Raw genomic sequence first — 18,251 nt, forward strand, 5'->3', positions numbered from 1 at the left:
CCCTGGAAAATTTTAATTCAACAATTATCCATGTCAGTTACAGAGAAAGGGAGGTAAGGTTTGTACATTAAACTCTTTAGAGGGAAAAAAAGCCGTTTTCACCCTCACCTGCTCCTCAGGGATTGGATCTTTGTCTGCGATGTGTAGAGGAGTCTGCACCACAGGGGCCACGGTGCAGCGTGGGCTCTCACACGCCATTTCAAGGCGCCCTTAAAAAGGAACACGGAAATGAGCCGCTATCTACTAAAGTTAATAAAGAGTAACATCTACAGATTTATAATTTAAATAAACTCTTGGAGAAGAAAACCTGTTTTCTCTCTTCCTTTTTCACCTTACCATAGTACTTGGCACACAGGAGGTACTCTAAATACTTCAACAATCAACTTTACTCATGGCATAGAAACAGACTCAAGACAGACTATCGTCACTCTTCGCTACGAAAAACAAACTTCAATTCTGCACTTTACTTATACCATTTTCATTCTCAGGAGAAATTAGGATTGGAAATGAGTTTCATAAGTAAAAGATTGAAAAGATCATCTCAGGTGAGCTTAACTTCGATTAATTATTAAAAGACAGTGTTTGACTTCCAATCTCCGGGTTATTTAGCTTCATATTCAGCTCTCTTTTATCATTATCTGTCTACTTTAAAGAAGTAGGGGTTAAGCCTCTAGATTTTTAGCTTTCAGAGTTGGGAGAGACTCTTGGCTAGCATGGGCTGGTATGGTCAGAGCAATCTAGGCCAGCGGGGGAGAACTCTCAGTGGGTATCATCAGCAAAAATGTGCCTTAGCCCACAGTGTCACGTAACTAGTTTCATACAAAAGACTGAGTAAGTAAATATATTGAAACTGATGACAGTCAAGCTTCTCATTATCACAAAAGGGAAGAACAAACACAGAGGAGGGGGAGGCCAGAATAAACTATGTGCTCCTGAAACTGCATTGGAGGTACTGGTATGAAGGTGTATATAACATATATGGACAGACAGAGAGATCTACAAACAGAGATAGATGTGTGTGTACATGCATATGAGTTGTGTGTGTGCTCAGTGTGTCCAGCTCTTTTGTGACCCGAGGGACTGTAGCCTGTACAAGTATATGTGCAGATGTATTCCATAGTTCTGTACACGGATAAGTGGTAAGAGCAGTAATATCCCAGTGGCCATGAGCATCCCTAGCACTTCAGATCTTGGTTTCTAAAGGTCATTTTCTATTAAAAAGAATGAGGCTCTTTGGAGACAAGGCAGATGTTAGGGCTGGAGGCAAGGAAAGTATGAGACAAAGTCAACAAGTGCTCAAAGAATGATGGTGATAGGAACCACCTTGAATGGGCTCCCTCTGGTTGAACTATGGACAACCTGAGCAACAATATACAATAAAAGTAACTAATTATGATCTATTGAATAAAATAAGAACCCATACTAATATAAATGTGTAAATAAGTAGAAAGGGGGATGCTTAACCTTAAAATAGTGTCAACTAGTAAGTGTAGGTAGAAAACGGAATTAGAAAATTACCATCTGGCAACCACCACAGCAATATCCAGCTGAAGCAAGAACTATCAATGGATGCTAAAAGTAATGGGTGAAAACATTTTAAGCTAATATATTCACTTTTTGATACACAATTTTATGAATTTAGATAAATTACAGTCATGTAATCACCATTACCACTGATCACGATACAGAAGTCTTATCACCTCAAAACATCTACTTAATGCTGCCTCTTTATGCCCTATTCCTCCCTCCATATCCAACTCCTAGTAATCACTGATATGTTTCTTATTCCTGTTAAACTTTATCATTTTGTGGCTGTCCTATAAGTGGAATCACACAGTATGCAGTGATTTGAGCCTAACTTCTGCTGATTAGCATAGTGCATCTTCCATCTTACTGACAGAGCAGTAGTAGTTCATTTCTTTTTTATTTCTGAGTAGTAGTCCACTGTATGGATGGATGAAACGATTTATGTATTCGTCAGCTGAAGGACCTTGGGTTGTTTCCTGATTCTGTTGGTATACTGTGGGTTTGCAGAGAATGTCTGATTTTTAAAAATATGAACAGAAGTACTTAGGGGCAATGGGATTTCATGTCTGTTTCTTAACTCAAATGGTTTAGAATAATACCACCAAAAGAATTTATAGACAATACACACACAAATGTGGTAGAATGTAAAAAAGTGGGAAATCTGGAATTAAGGGGTACTTAAAATTATTCTTGTGATATTCCTATACTTTTAAAATACTTAAAATAAAAAGATATAGCTAACTAAAGCTATTTCCTAAGAAATTTAAACCAACAATTTTATTTCAAGTTGTGTATCCAAGGCTACGATGGGCATTTTAGTGAGAAAAGTTTCTGAATACTTGTATCTTAGTTCATATCATTACCACCTATGAGCAAATCAAGAAATGGCTTATCACCTGCCCAATGATTTGAGACTGTTTTAACAATCATGTTCAAGTGACTAAGATTTAATATCTTACAGTATGCTGAGGGAGGCATGAATGGGATGCATCTTCTAACACCCAGTGGGCTCCTAAGTGTTTCTATTTATAAAAAATACATCCGAAAGCTCTAGTTAAGTCATCTAAAAAAGTTTAATATGCATAAATATTTGCACATATTAAAAACCCTTGGCAAATCTAACTTTTGGAGAAAGAATTATTCATCATTTACATTTGAGGAAATGTACTGACAGTGTATCAGTAATTAGCTTGTTTACATTTCCTGTGAAAAATGCTAATACTTTTACTATCTAAGGACTTGTTCAGTTTGCTCAAGACAGTAAACAAAGTATTACAGACCTAGCTATAAACAAAACAATGACTTAACAGGGTGATAAAGCATTACTCACCTTTGGCAATAATACAATTTTTTATTTTATTTTGTTGTTTTCTGTCAAACATCAATATGATCAGCCATAGGTGTACATATGTCTCCTCCCTTTTAACATCATAATTAAGGTCCAAGGGATAAACATATTATTGACTTACAGCACAAGTTTAAAGATTAATATGCCAAACATTTACAATTAAATTAGTGAAGTTAATGATGTATTTTATCTTAAAAGTAAATTCAATTTCTGGTCTCTGACTATCAAAACTCATTATTACCCTAACTGGAAAAGAGTTTCTAGAATTTCTAATAATGGAATAATACTATTAAAATCTATTTTTTAATTAAAATTTTAAAAAAGGAAGTATATGATTCAGGGAAACTTCAAATTATATTCATTTTTTATTTACAAAAATAAGAGCCCACACTTTATATTCAATGTCAATTTGCACATATAAGTTCATTTTTTTTTTTTAGACAACTAAGAGATTGTATCAAGTCAGTTTTATCATGCAGACAAGAAGTAAACCTGATAAAGTCCTAGTAGGGAATAAGTATGTCTGGTAAGTGTATGCAAAAGTACTCTCTCACAGGTACCTTTTTTATCTGTATTTCTTCGTAGCAATTTTTCCACTTGAGAAATGGCCTCTTCCCAGCAATTGTTGCTTGCTTGAACATGGGGCTGAATTAACTTTAATTTCTGTTCTAGGATTTGATAAGCTTCTGACACTAGTTCTTGTGTTTCTTTAGTACAGACAAGCTTTTCAAGTTCATCCTCAAGAATTATTACCCTGAGTAATAAAGAAAAACAAAAACAGATTTCTAAACTATGAAATGAAATGTATAATTCACAAAGTTTATTTTAAAAAAAAGTCTGTAAGATGAAAAAAAGTTCTGAATGTGGAAGGTGGTGATGGTTGCACAATAATACATATGTACTTAATGACACTTACCTGTAGCTTAAAAATGGTTAAGTGCTAAATTTTACATTATACGCATTTACCAGTTTTAAAAACAGTTTATAAAGAGTATCATATATTTCTTCAACAAATATTTCTTGCATATATACCAGGCATTTTTACAAACTAAAAAGATAAGTTAAACCTACTTCCTACTTAATAAGAAACTTAAACCACATCAGAAAAGTCATACATATATAATATAAAAAAAATTAAAACTAACATTTTATTTCCAATTTAAAGATGAGAAATTAGTTCTAGAGAGTTGAAGAAACTTGCCCAGGTCATACAGCTGGTAAATTGTAAAGCTGGGTTACATCCAGGCACAAAATGACAGAGAGAAAGAAGGGATTAAAAGAATTCAGAAGAGGTGCAAGTTACTATGATAAGGAAGAGGTACTTCTGAGGTAGCACTGAAGGATGGATAAAACCTGAGCATGTACAGAAGATGAAGGTCATTCTAGATGGTAATGGGAAATAGCCTTTATACAGTTTGGCTGGACTGAGGTAAAGGAATGAGAAATAAAGAGAGAGCAGACAGTCAGTTTATGCCAAGCCCTTTCTGCAGAATGTTTTATACAGACTTCAGTCTAAGCTGCTACACTCACTCCAAATCCAGGGAAATTTTTCAGGTAAGTAAGAAAGCAAATATAAGGCTCAGAAACATTCCTCTGGCAGCAGGCACTCTACAGACCAGGAGAACACTTACAGAGTTAATGTTCTCCTGCAGGCAAGTGAGAGTGGGAACGGCAAGTGGGACAAGCAAGGGGGAGGAATGAAACACAGAATTTTTTTTTAGGTAACACTTTTCAAAGCTGTGTGTGGCAGTGCTAAAGAGCAAATCAGATAAGATGCTCTGTGACCAGACTGCTCTCTAGTGAAGTATTTTGAAGGGTGATTACAGTAGCGTACATAAAATCTTTCATTTTTTAACAGGAAACATACCTCCCATGTATTTTCCATAATCCCTGGCCAAGGTACACAGCCCTTCTTTGTCATTTTCATGTCCATCTAGTGTAGCACTCTTTCTTCCCAAACCATCTTCCTCATGCTAATGCATTTTATTACACCCTGTACATTTCTGATTCCATTGCCAAACATTAATTCTTGATAGACCCTGGTTTGCCTAACACAACCTTTCCATCCACTGAAATCTTGTTTTCCTCTCATGATGATCCACCTTTTGCCACCCACTCAAATGGACAGCCTTATCTCCCACATTCCCAGTGGGAAACAGCTTTCTTAGAACAGCAGCAACAGACCAATGGAACATCACCGCCTCATAGTGTCTTAATTGTTCCCTATGCCTCAACCTTTACATGAGTATTATATACCTATCTCAGACCTTGAATTGATGGTTAAGAACTTACCTTTTTAAAATGTCTTTCTGACCTTAATTTCCTATCTGTGTACATCACATCCTTCTTCACTCTGGTAAATGAGCCTTTTGATTTTACTGAGATTTCAAGTCCTTCTGATGCATTTTTTTATCTTTGAAAATCAACTGCTGCCCTCCCCCTTCCACATCTTGCTTGGTATCCAGGGTCAAATACATCACCTACAATCTTCTCAACTCATTAAATTCCTCTGACCTTCCCCTGATTACAACACAACATGAACCAACTCATTCATTTGATCCAGTCCTATACTATGAGTATCTGTTATAGAAAAATTTCACTGAAATGACTGGACACTGCATTTTACTAAGGTGGAGTACTAACAATACCATGTGAAGTAGAAGATCAACAAATATAAACTATGGATCCTACATTTTACTATCCAATTGGGGCCAAAAAACTTGTTCTATGCTATAGAAAAATGTCCAAACCTCTTATTCAGAAAAATAGCAATATAATGCTCTTCAACTACATATAATAATACTTCTCGGCTTTTGTCCTATCTTTCTAGGTTTTTTGTTGAAATAAAAAAAGTAAAAACTATAAATGAATCCCCCCAACTACAGTACTAACAAATCAGTTTGTTACATTTGTAGGTTGAAACCATCCTTTAGGCTGCGTGTCTCGACTTTGTTGCTTCTTTTCAGCTAGGACACAAGCCAACAACCACAATGGCAGGAGAATGAAGCCTGCTAATCACGGGGATGTTTCCTTACGTGGCTTCTAAACTTACTCATTCAGTAATGCTTTCAGATGCAGCTGCAAGCTGCGTACTGCCGTGTGAACATTACTCAGTTCTCTTGACTTCTGCTGAGTTCTGGAGAAACACTGGGGTACCGACTGGTGCTGAGTTTCAAAGTACCGGTAGAACTCATAGCTGCGCTTAAGCTCTTCCAAACAGGCAGAATGAGCATGAGGTAGACCTTGAGTCACATCAGATAAGATACAATGAGGCAAAAGTGCTGGAGTAAGTAAGGGCCCAGGAGGTGAATTTGTTGTAGAAAGTAACAGGGCTAGCCGCCTAAAGAACTCTGAACTCTGTGCCACCCAGAGCTGAAACAGAACCTAAAAAGAAAAAAAGAACAAGATCAGTAAAAAAATACTGGCCAATATTCAAAACAAACTACAAATTTATTTATCTTAATTTCTGGATTAAACTTTTCAATTTATCCTAAGTAATGAATATAGCTGAGCTTGAACTAACTCTAAGAGTAGCGAAGAATGCATGCCTACATGCTAAGTTGCTTTAGTCATGTCCAACTCCTTGTGATTCTATGGACCATAGCTCACCAGGCTTCTCTGTCCATGGGATTGATTCTCCAGGCAAGAATACTGGAGTGGTTTGCCATGCCCTTCTCCAAGGGATCTTCCAGACCAAGGGATCAAACCCACAACTCCTTCAGCTCCTGCACTGGAAGCGGTTCTTTACCACTAGCGAGACCTGGGAAGCCCATGTTACATCAAATTATGTAGTCATAGCACATACAAACTTCTGATCCTATAGCAGCTTATACCAGTTTAGCAGACGGTGATTGCAGCCATGAAATTAAAAGATGCTTACTCCTTGGAAGGAAAGTTATGACCAACCTAGACAGAATATTGAAAAGCAGAGACATTACTTTGTCAACAAAGGTCCGTCTAGTCAAGGCTATGGTTTTTCCAGTGGTCATGTATGGATGTGAGAGTTGGACTGTGAAGAAAGCTGAGCGCCGAAGAATTGATGCTTTTGAACTGTGGTGTTGGAGAAGACTCTTGAGAGTCCCTCGGACCGCAAGGAGATCCAACCAGTCCATCCTAAAGGAGATCAGTCCTGAATATTCATTGGAAGGACTGATGTTGAAGCTGAAACTCCAATACTTTGGCAACCTGATGCGAAGAGCTGATTCATTTGAAAAGACCCTGATGCTGGGAGGGATTGGGGGCAGGAGGAGAAGGGGACGACAGAGGATGAGATGGTTGGATGGCATCACCAACTCAATGGACGTGGGTTTGGGTAAACTCTGGGAGTTGATGATGGACAGGGAGGCCTGGCATGCTGCGGTTCATGGGGTCGCAAAGAGTTGGACACAACTGAGCGACTGAACGGACTGACTGACTGTCCTAAAAGAGAAATGCTGATGGAATAAGACATACCTAATTAGAAATGAATGTTCTTTGATGAATTATTTTTTTTTAAACTGTATACAAAGGAGAAATGGAGAGAGCAGGAATGATGGATCTATGTAAGTCCAAAGAAATAAGTCACTGATGGATCCAGAGTTTGGGGTTCAAAATTATACCAATATTTTGGCCTAGGAAATAGCTAAGAAATAACATAAAAATCAGTTCCAGAGTGATCATACTCAGGAATGTCTGGCATGAGAAACTACAACAACCATTCTTGAAAGACACACCTTGATCCCGGCAGCAAAGGATTCCTAGAAATCGTCCTGTTCAAGAGGACAATATCAAACATACAAATACAATCTAGTATGAAAAGGAGTTAGCAGATAACAGAGAGGATTCAACCACTTTGGATAATTTAGATTCTAGTTTTTTATAAATATGAAAATGGACATTATTTAAACTGGTATATTAAATGAATTTTAAAATTACGCAAATAATGAATTAAGATAATTTAATGTAAACCTATTCTACTATTAACATTTTTTTAAAATAAGCAAGGCCAAAAATCCAAATCACTAAAGATACACCAAGAATTCTTAAATATAAATACAAGCTATTGCAGAAGTCTTACTTAACCATTAAATTTCTTCACTAAAATAATTTTCCTGGATATTCTCTGGTGGTCCCGTGGCTGTCTTTGTGCTTTTACTGCTGTGGCCAGGCTCAATCCCTGGTTGGGAAACTAAGATTCCACAAGTTGTGCAGTGTGGCCCCCACAAAATTTTTCTTTATCCCTTTATTTGTTCATTCATCAAGTGTTTTTTGAGCATCAATGATGTGCCAAGCAGTATTATAGGTGCTAATAATACAGCAAAGAACAAAGGTGAAAAATATCCCTGCCCTGATGGAGCTTATGTTCACGTAGTTGGTCAATAGATATTAACAAGTAAAAGATAAGTTTCTTGGCTGACAGGGTATGGGGAGAATATAGCAGAGAAGGGGAACAGCAAATGTGTGATTGTGTGTGTATATGTGAGAGGAAGAGGAAGGAGAGAATAGCAGAGGGATACACTAAGCAAGGGGGAGAGTATGTAATTGGATTTTTAAGAGAAACAGGGAGCTACTGAAGGTTTCTAAGCATTAGAGTAATATGATTCGAGTTAAGCTTTAACAAGATCATTCTGGCTGCTGTGTTGATAGATAATAGGGAGGTGAGCAGAAGACAGGTTACTGCAGTAATGCAGGTGGGAATTAACAAGGTACCTTGCATATAATGGTGAGTGGTAACAGGTAGTTCAGTTCAGTTGCGCAGTTGTGTCCGACTCTTTGGAACCCCATGGACTGAAGGCTTCCTTGTCCATCACCAACTCCCGGAGATTACTCAAACTCATGTCCAAGAGTTGGTGATGCCATCCAACCATCTCATCCTCTGTCATCCCCTTCTCCTCCTGCCCCCAATCCCTCCCAGCATCAGGGTCTTTTCAAATGAGTGAGTTCTTCACATCAAGTGGCCAAAGTATTGGAGTTTCAGCTTCAGCATCAGTCCTTCCAATGAGTATTCAGGACTGATTTCCTTTAGGATGGACTGGTTGGATCTCCTTGCTGTCCAAGGGACTCTCAAAGAGTCTTTTCCAATGCCACAGTCCAAAAGTATCAACTGTTCAGTGCTCAGCTTTCTTTATAGTCCAACTCTCACATCCATACATGACTACTGGAAAAACCTGAGGTTTGACTAGACGGACCTTTGTTGACAAAGTAATGCCTCTGCTTTTTAACACGCTGGTCATAACTTTTCTTCCAAGGAGTAAGCGTCTTTTAATTTCATGGCTGAAGCCACCATTTGCAGTGACTTTGGAGCCCCCCAAAACAAAGTCTGTCACTGTTTCCACTGTTTCCCCATCTATTTGCCATGAAGTGATGGGACCAGATGCCATGATCTTCGTTTTCTGAATGCTGAGTTTTAAGCCAACTTTTTCACTCTCCTCTTACAGGCTCTTTAGTTCTTCTTTGCTTTCTGCCACAAGGGTGGTGTCATCTGCATATCTGTGGTTATTGATATTTCTCCTGGCAATCTTGATTCCAGCTTGTGCTTCCTCCAGCCCAGTGTTTCTCATGATGTACTCTGCATACAAGTTAAATATGCAGGGCAATAATATACACCCTTGATGTACCCCTTTCCTGATTTGGAACCAGTCTGTTGTTCCATGTCCAGTTCTAACTGTTGCTTCCTGACCTGCATGCAGGTTTCTCAAGAGGCAGATCAGATGGTCTGGTATTCCCATCTCTTTCAGAATTTTCCAGTTTATTGTGATCCACACAGTCAAAGGCTTTGGCATAGTCAATAAAGCAGAAGTAGATGTTTTTCTGGAACTCTCTTGCTTTTTCGATGATCCACTGGATGTTGGCAATTTGATCTCTGGTTCCTCTGCCTTTTCTAAAACCAGCTTGACATTCTGGAAGTTCACGGTTCAACTTCACGGTTAATGTACTGTTGAAGTCTGGCCTGGAGAATTTTGAGCATTACTTTACTAGCATGTGAGATGAGTGCAATTGTGCAATAGTTTGAGCATTCTTTGGCATTGCCTTTCTTTGGGACTGGAATGAAAACTGACTTTTTCCAGTCCTGTGGCCATTGCTGAGTTCTCCAATTTTCTGGCATATTGACTGTAGCATTTTTACAGCATCATCTTTTAGGATTTGAAATAGCTCAACTGGAATTCCATCACCTCCACTAGCTTTGTTTGTAGTGATGCTTCCTAAGGCCCACTTGACTTCTCATTCCAGGATGTCTGGCTCTAGGTGAATGATCACACCAGCATGATTATCTGGGTTATGAAGATCTTTTCTGTGTAGTTCTTCTGTGTATTCTTGCCACCTCTTCTTAATATCCTCTGTTTCTGTGAGGTCCATACCATTTCTGTCTTTTATTGAGCCCATCTTTGCATGAAATGTTCCCTTGGTATCTCTAATTTTCTTGAAGACATCTCTAGTCTTTCCCATTCTATTGTTTTCCTCTATTTCCTTGCATTGATCACTGAGGAAGGCTTTCTTATCTCTCCTTGCTATTCTTTGGAACTCTGAATTCAAATGGATATCCTTCCTTTTCTCCTTTGCCTTTCGCTTCTCTTCTTTTCACAGCTATTTGTAAGGGCTTCTCCTGTTTGAGGAGGCCTTACAAATATGCCTTACAAATTTGCCATTTTGCATTTTTTTTTCTTGAGCATGGTCTTGATCCCTGCCTCCTGTACGGTGTCACAAACCTCCATCCACAGTTCTTCAGGCACCCTATCAGATGTAATCCCTTGAATCTACTTGTCATTTCCACTGTATAATCATAAGGGCTTGAATTAGGTCATACCTAAATGGAGTGGTTTTCCCTACTTTCTTCAATTTAAGCCTGAATTTGGCAATAAGAAGTTCATGATCTGAGCCACAGTCAGCTTCTGGTCTTGTTTTTGTGGATGCTATAGAGCTTCTCCATCTTTGGCTGCAAAGAATATAATCAATCTGATTTCAGTATTGACCATCTGTTGATGTCCATGTGTAGAGTCTTCTCTTGTTTTGTTGGAAGAGGGTATTTGCTATGACCAGTGCGTTCTCTTGGCAAAACTTTATTAGCCTTTGCCCTACTTTATTCTTACTCCAAGGCCAAATATGCCTGTTACTCCAGGTATTTATTGACTTCCTACTTTTGCATTCCAGTCCCCTATAATGAAAAGGACATCTTTTTTGGGTTTTAGTTCTATAAGATTTTGTAGGTCTTCATAGAACCGTTCTACTTCAGTAAGAGGTAAGCAGAGGGCACACTCTGGATACATACAGAATGGACAGAATCTCTTGACAGATGGTTTATGAGTAAAAGTGTTAACAAGGATGATTCTAGGGTTTCAGATTCTAGTTGTTTCACACAACTAAAAAATCAAGTTGGCATAGCTTATTGCCCTAAAAAAAAAAAAAAGACTATTATCTAATCATTGCTATGTTATCCAATGAAACCGGAACTTAGAAATACACATTTTTTCTTGTTTGTTCTTTGAGTAAGGGAAGTCGCTCTGGATGAGGGGATAACCATAGTTTATGGGCAATTAGGAAATGCTGTTTTAAAGCATTTTCAGGGAGTCCCCTGCAGTCAATTGGTTAGGACTTGGCATTTTCACTGCTGTGGCCCTGGTTCAATCCCTGGTCAGTGAACTAAGATCTTGCAAGCCAGGCAGCAAGACCAAAAAAAAGGCATTTTCAAAAATGTAGATCTGCTTTTTAAAGCAGGAAAGATACTCTTTATAATAATTTTACAAAAAACTAATAAAAATTTTGAACTAAGGAAAAAAGAGGGGTAAGGACTCTGTACTAGATATTTCACATATGTCTCTCCTTAGGATACAGTTAGGAAGTTTCTTTCCTTTCCAAAGATGCAGCATTTGCTACTGCTAAGCTCTCCTGAACACCAGACTACCTTACTTGCCTCTTGAGAAATCTATATGCAGATCAAGAATCAACAGAATCAGACATGAAACAATGGCCTGGTTCCAAATTGGGAAAGGAGTACGTCAAGGCTTATATACTGTCACCCTGTTTATTTAACTTTTATGCAGAGTACATCATGGGAAATGCTAGACTGGATGAAGCACAAGCTTGAATCAAGATTGCTGGGAGAAAGATATCTCAGATATGCAGATGACACCACACTTACGGCAGAAAGTGAAGAGGAACTCAAGAGCGTTTTGATGAAAATGAAAGACAAGAGTGAAAAAGTTGGCTTAAAACTCAACATTCAAAAACTAAGATCATGGCATCTGGTCCCATCGCTTTATGGCAAACAGATGGGAAAACAATGGAAATAAGTTTATTTTTGTTGGACACACTTTATTTTCGTGGGCTCCAAAATCACTGTAGATGGTGACTGCAGCCTTGAAATTAAAAGACACTTGCTTTTATGGAAGCAAGCGCCTTGGAAGAAAAGCTGTGAGAAACCTAGACACCCTATTAAAAAGCAGAGACATTACTTTGCCGATAAAGGTCCACATAGTCAAAGCTATGGTTTTTCCAGTAGTCATGCATGGATGAGAGAGTTGGACCATAAAGAAGGCTGAGTGCCGAAGAATTGATGCTTTTGAACTGTGGTGTTGGAGAAAACTCTTGAGATTCCCTTGGACTGCAATGAGATCAAACCAGTCAATAACCAAGGAAATTAGTCCTGAATATTCATTGGAAGGACTGATGCTAAAGCTAAAGCTCCAATACTTTGGCCACCTTATGTGAAGAACGGACTCATTAGAAAAGACCCTGATGATGGGAAAGATTTAAAGCGAGAGAAGAAGGGGACAAAAGAGGATGAAATGGTTGGATGGCATTACCAACTGGATGGATATGAATTTGAGCAAACTCCAGGAGTTGGTAATTGACAGGGAAGCCTGGCGTGCTATAGTCCATGGGGTCACAGAGAATTGGACACGATTGAGTGACTGAACTGAACCTCTCCTGAGAGAAGATATGCAAGCAATTGAAAAAACAAAACAAAACATTTTCTTTAAAAGACATAATGAAGATTACAAAGGAAAACAAAAGGACCTGATTTGTAAACCATCTTTCACTACATTTTTTTTAAAAGCTTTAATTAGTGTTGCTCTTTTGAGAAATAATTTACTTTTAGAATTTAGCTTATAAAATTCACTTTGAAATTCTTTATCTGGATATAATGACAACTGAACAAGGTGGCCCTACACAGTTTTTGAACGTTACAGGAATTTTTAGCAGTTTATAAAATAAATCTCAAGACAGGCCACTTTTGGAGTCTGATGTTCCTGGTAATGATGGAACACAATTACCAAGTTTAGTTATATATTAGTTATATGTCAAAATAAAACAGAATTAAAACACTAAAGTTTCATTTGTAAAATAATATGGGTGAGCAAAGAGGATCCAGCTACATCCTTCATCATAGTATGTGGAGGAGATAAGTGAACGTGTCCCACATTTTAGAATAGGTCATGTCAGATGGAATTTAAAAAATCAGCTAACATTTATTAATCACTTACTCAGTCCCAGGCACTGGACTGGTGAATATTTAATCCTTTAGTGATAAGCACTATCTCATTTTTATGAACACAGAAACGACGACTTGTTCAAGACCATATCAATAGTCAGGTGGCAAGAGTCAAACCTAGAAGTCTGACTCCAAGAGACCCACTTTTTCTCTTTGCTGCCTGTACTTGGACAAAATATAATCCAGGATTTAACAAGCTTTTTAAAAAGCACAGAAAAATAGGGAAATAACTAAGACATCTTGATGAGTAAAGAAAAAATTATTTAAAACAGAAAGAAATATGACCATAATTCTCTCTCCAAATCCTTCTTAAAGAGTAACAGCTATTACCATTTTGGGTTAACCAAGCTTTGTTGTAGGTATTTTCTATGTTTTCTCATTTAATCTAAAACCATGTAGGGCAGGTATGGTAATCTCTTTTTACAGCTTAGTAAATTCAAAGAATAACTCATTCAGGTCAAACAACTAGTCAGTGTCAGGGCTAAAATGTAAACCCACATCTGCTTAATTCCAAAGTCCCTGCTTTTTCATCATTAAGAATCTCCCAAACTGTCTTTTGAAAATGACTACTTCCATTCACAGAATAAAGCATGGTCATGGTATTGAATTTAGAAGTAAATGGAATTACCTATAGTGCAACCACCCTAAGAATAGCTAATTGTATATTAGTATTTTCTCATGGTCTTTTTTAAAAACAGAGTTGTGGTCATACTAAATATATATTTACTTATTCTGATTGTTGCACTGGTTTCTCCAAATTTTTACAAAATCTTTATAAGCAAGTTGTAGCTATTATTCAATGGTCCCTATTGGATTTAACATAATTCATGCAACTATTCCTCTACTGCTGCACATTTAGGCAGTGTTCCATTTTTAACTATTATGCTGCTGCTGCTGCTAAGTCACTTCAGTCGCGTCCGTCTCTGTGCGACCCCATAGACGGCAGCCCACCAGGCTCCCCCGTCCCTGGGATTCTCCAGGCAAGAACAGGAGTGGGTTGCCATTTCCTTCTCCAATGCATGAAAGTGAAAAAGTGAAAGTGAAGTCGCTCAGTCGTGTCCGACTCTTTGCGACCCCATGGACTCCAGCCTACCAGGCTCCTCCGTCCATGGGATTTTCCAGGCAAGAATACTGGAGTGGGGTGCCATTGCCTTCTCCATTTTAACTATTATGAACAGAGCTAATAAGCAACTTGGTACATAAAGCTTTAAGATACTTGAAATAATTTCCTTAAGAAAGATTTGCGTAAGTGGAATTACTGATTCTATCATTTTTAAGGCACTGTAAATGTCAAAGTGCATTCTGAAACAAATTTTAAGGAACTAAGGTAAACCAAAAAGAAAATTATTGTAGTGGCCTTGATAAGAATGATGGCAGCTATGACTAGAATGGTGGGAAATGACATGAAAAAAAGGGAAAGACTTTAAAATGTAGTTTAAAGGTGGCACAAAAATCTACTGATAGCTTATATGTGAGGGGTAAAAAGAGGGATAAGGATGACAGTAAACAGGTATCTAGCTTAGTAAGTTGTATGGTGACATTTATTAAGATGGGTTAGAATGACATTAAAAATTAGTCAAGGTGAATTTCAAGTAACTGGAAAGAAAAACAGGAGAACTAGAACTTTTATGAGGATCTGAAAATTTCAAAGATGTGAAAGTTCATAAAGTCTCAAAACAAAATGGATGTTGAAAAATATGCTGTTAATTACACTTGTACTGATTTCCACAGTATCAAGTGAAGTTTAAAGACTAGGAATAAAGAAATATCGAAGTGGAGTTTGCTAAATACTGAAAATGAACTTTGAGACATTTGGACTGACTTTCAAAAAATATTGCTGGAATCTTAAAATACATACAGTTTTGTAACATTCTTTAACTTATGTTTTTTCATGTTATTTTTTTTCTACTACTAACTCCAAAACAGTTCAGTAAATGAATACACCATAAATCATTACCAATCTCATATCACTGAACTTTTCCTTTCTTTCCAATATTTGCTGCTGTAATAATATTATGAACATACTTTGAATATATCTTCGATTACTTTCTGAGATGAATCTATAAGCTAAAGTCGATGGAGTAAAGGGTACATTTGTAAAGACTGGTATTCACTGCTAAAGTGATGCAGTTGACACTTTTACCTCTGGTGTGAGTTCTCTCAAAGTCTTCACTGATGATGACTATTATCAACTTTCAGAATCCTTGGCAAAATATTTACTTATTTTTCTTTGTTACTTTCATTAGTAATAAGATTGAAATTTATATCATATTTATTGGCCATTTCTATTTCTTCTTTTATGAACTGGCAACTCACGCACCTGATCTATCTTCAATAGGTTTTACGTATCTTATTTTTCTTTATATAGAAAGAATTCAAGCCCTTTGCTTATAAATCATTGCATTTCCCCTCCCCCCCCGCCCCGAGCTTATTCACATTTAAAGGATACAGCATTTAAAGTTTAGAAGTTTATGTAGTCAAATATATCCTTTTAAGAGACTTTTAACATATGAAAAAATTCTTGTTCTAAACAAGGATCTGGAAGATTTCCCAAGGGGTAGATCTTGTAAGTTCTTTACCCATGTTTGTTGAAACAAATGGCTAGTAAACAAAATCACACGTTGGGTTCCTTTTAAACTCATTTATCTTCAAATTCTAATTTAATTCAAGAAATATATATATTAAGAATTTTAAGTATTTTAACATCGGACTATAAGGATTTCCTCATCCAATCTTTATGATACTCTCCATTTTTAAAGGCAGCTTCAAAAACACCAGTGAGGCTATTATGGTAATGGTATCCAGCAAACAACAAAAGTCGGGGGACAGGTGTACCACGTACATTCAGAAAGCACGAACACAACCCAAATGCATCTATCTTTTCTTTAGCCCTTCACGCCCATGAATGGATTACCTTCAACGCAGGCAGGCTGAAGCCATCCGTAAGGTTATGTGCTTCCTCTTCTGAAATCTGCTCTTCACTAAGTCCAAGGCCCAGCTCCTTAAAAGGTACCACACAGATGTAGTTGGTTACATTGTCACTCTCGGAGTTCAGGGGGTAGGTTAAATTAGGTTAAGGCAATCAACAAAGCCTTTTCATTAAAGTACAAAGGGTACAGTTTTTCAGTGGCTAAATCGTGTCCGACTTTTTGCGACCCCATGAACTTCAGGATGCCAGGTTTCCTTGTTCTTCACTATCTCCCCGAATTTGCTCAAACTCATGTTCATTGATTCAGTGATGCTATCCAACCATCTCATACTCTGTGGCCCCCTCTTCCTCTTGCTCTCAATTTTTCCCACCATCAGGGTCTTTTCCAATTAGTCGGCTATTAGATTTTCAGATTAGTTTCTTTTTAAAAAGTGATGTAATTCTCCTCAAAGTTCAGGAAAAAGATAAGTAAAGGTATCTGACCTTGGAGATTTACATCAGTTTAAAAAGAAATAAATCTTAAAATCTAATAGATTAATATACCTCAAATCTTACAGGAAATGTGAGAATAAAATATCTTTATAACTAGACAGTTAAAAGTTCAACTCTTCACAAGTGCTAAAGTACTAATTTAGTTATTTTTGACACGTGCCTTTTGAAACTGTATCATGTACTCAACTGCATGGCTCAGGCCCTTACCACCCTATAGTAAATACTTCTCTTTATCTCCCCGTTTACATACTGCAGGACATCATTACCTGACAACAATGACCTGAAAACATTCAACTACTGATATAACACTAGCCTGCTGCATCCAGGTTGTCTGACACAGGCTGCTGCTCCTTCTGTCTCCCTCTTCCTCATGGCAGCTGCCAACTTTACTATGTGATTTCCTCCTCTTCAATTGTTTTTTGTAAAGAATTATATCCATACAATTCTTTATATTAATATTTGAACTATTCATGCATTTATAGCATATTCCTATTTGGTCATATTATAATAATCTTTTGATACAGTACTAGGCCAAATTTATAAATATTCTATTTAAATATTTTTTATCTCCATTGGCAAGACTGGTCTGTAGTTTTTATTCTGTGTATTACCTCATGTTTTAGAAGTGAGATTATAGTATCTGCATAAATAAAATGATGTAGAGCAGCTTTCTATCTAACCTTTTCTATGGTCTAAAATAGGTTTTTGTTAAATTATAAAACCATCTGGACTAGGGAGTTAAACATTTTTTTCATTCACTTAGTTTTTGAATAAGTAAGGTATTTATGGGATTAACATTTTACAAGGTATTGTAAAAACTGCTTGCTATCTCTATCTCTTAGCCACCTAGTTCCTACCCAAAAGCAAAGGCAATCACTGCTACCAGTATCTGTGTATAGTTAAGATATTTTATTATTGTGGACATACATATAAGGAAATCTAAACATAAATATGTATGTGGGTATACATATGAATATACACACACGCCCACACACACTTCTTTATCTCCTCATACACACATATTACACTTCCTTCTATGCACAAATGGAAGGGTAGCATAAATACCGCTGTGTGCACTTCGTTTATTTAACAACATTCCACAATAGTATACCAAGAACTATTTTTTATAGCTGCGTATTTTCCCACTGTTTATATATACAACCAAGTGTGTTCTTTTTTAATGGAGTTCTTTTTATGAATTGTCTAATCTCCAGTTTTTCAATTCTTCCTAGGTCAGTTTTTGAATTTGTATTTTGATATGAAATGATTCATTTCCCCTACGGTTTCAAAGCTGTGGCCAGAAAGTTACATGTGTGCTCAGTTGCTATTCCCTTATATAATAATTTCAGCTTCTTGCTCTATTCTCATTGCTAATCTTGTATATTTTTATTCTTTTTATTTTGAACAGGGATGCTAGAGTTTATATAATGTATTAAGTCTTTTCAAAGAAATACTTGGTAGATAATACTTTTTAATTTCTTAAGGTT

General features: G+C 37.0%; 1 protein-coding gene across 7 annotated transcripts in view; it reads right to left on the minus strand.

Annotated features, from left to right (window-relative positions):
* VEZT (vezatin, adherens junctions transmembrane protein) overlaps positions 1-18,251 on the minus strand; it is a 71,254-nt gene that overhangs the window by 9,124 nt on the left and 43,879 nt on the right. For all 7 annotated transcript variants that reach the window (XM_055585173.1, XM_055585165.1, XM_055585156.1 and 4 more), the window contains 4 exons: positions 16,258-16,405; positions 5,928-6,259; positions 3,436-3,629; positions 109-209 (listed from right to left, as the gene is read on the minus strand). In XM_055585173.1, coding sequence (XP_055441148.1) covers positions 109-209; positions 3,436-3,629; positions 5,928-6,259; positions 16,258-16,405 — 775 coding nt within the window. The remainder of the gene's footprint in view (positions 1-108; positions 210-3,435; positions 3,630-5,927; positions 6,260-16,257; positions 16,406-18,251) is intronic.

The sequence above is a fragment of the Bubalus kerabau genome, chromosome 1, assembly GCF_029407905.1.
Source record: "Bubalus kerabau isolate K-KA32 ecotype Philippines breed swamp buffalo chromosome 1, PCC_UOA_SB_1v2, whole genome shotgun sequence".
In the NCBI taxonomy this organism is placed as follows: Eukaryota; Metazoa; Chordata; class Mammalia; order Artiodactyla; family Bovidae; genus Bubalus; species Bubalus kerabau.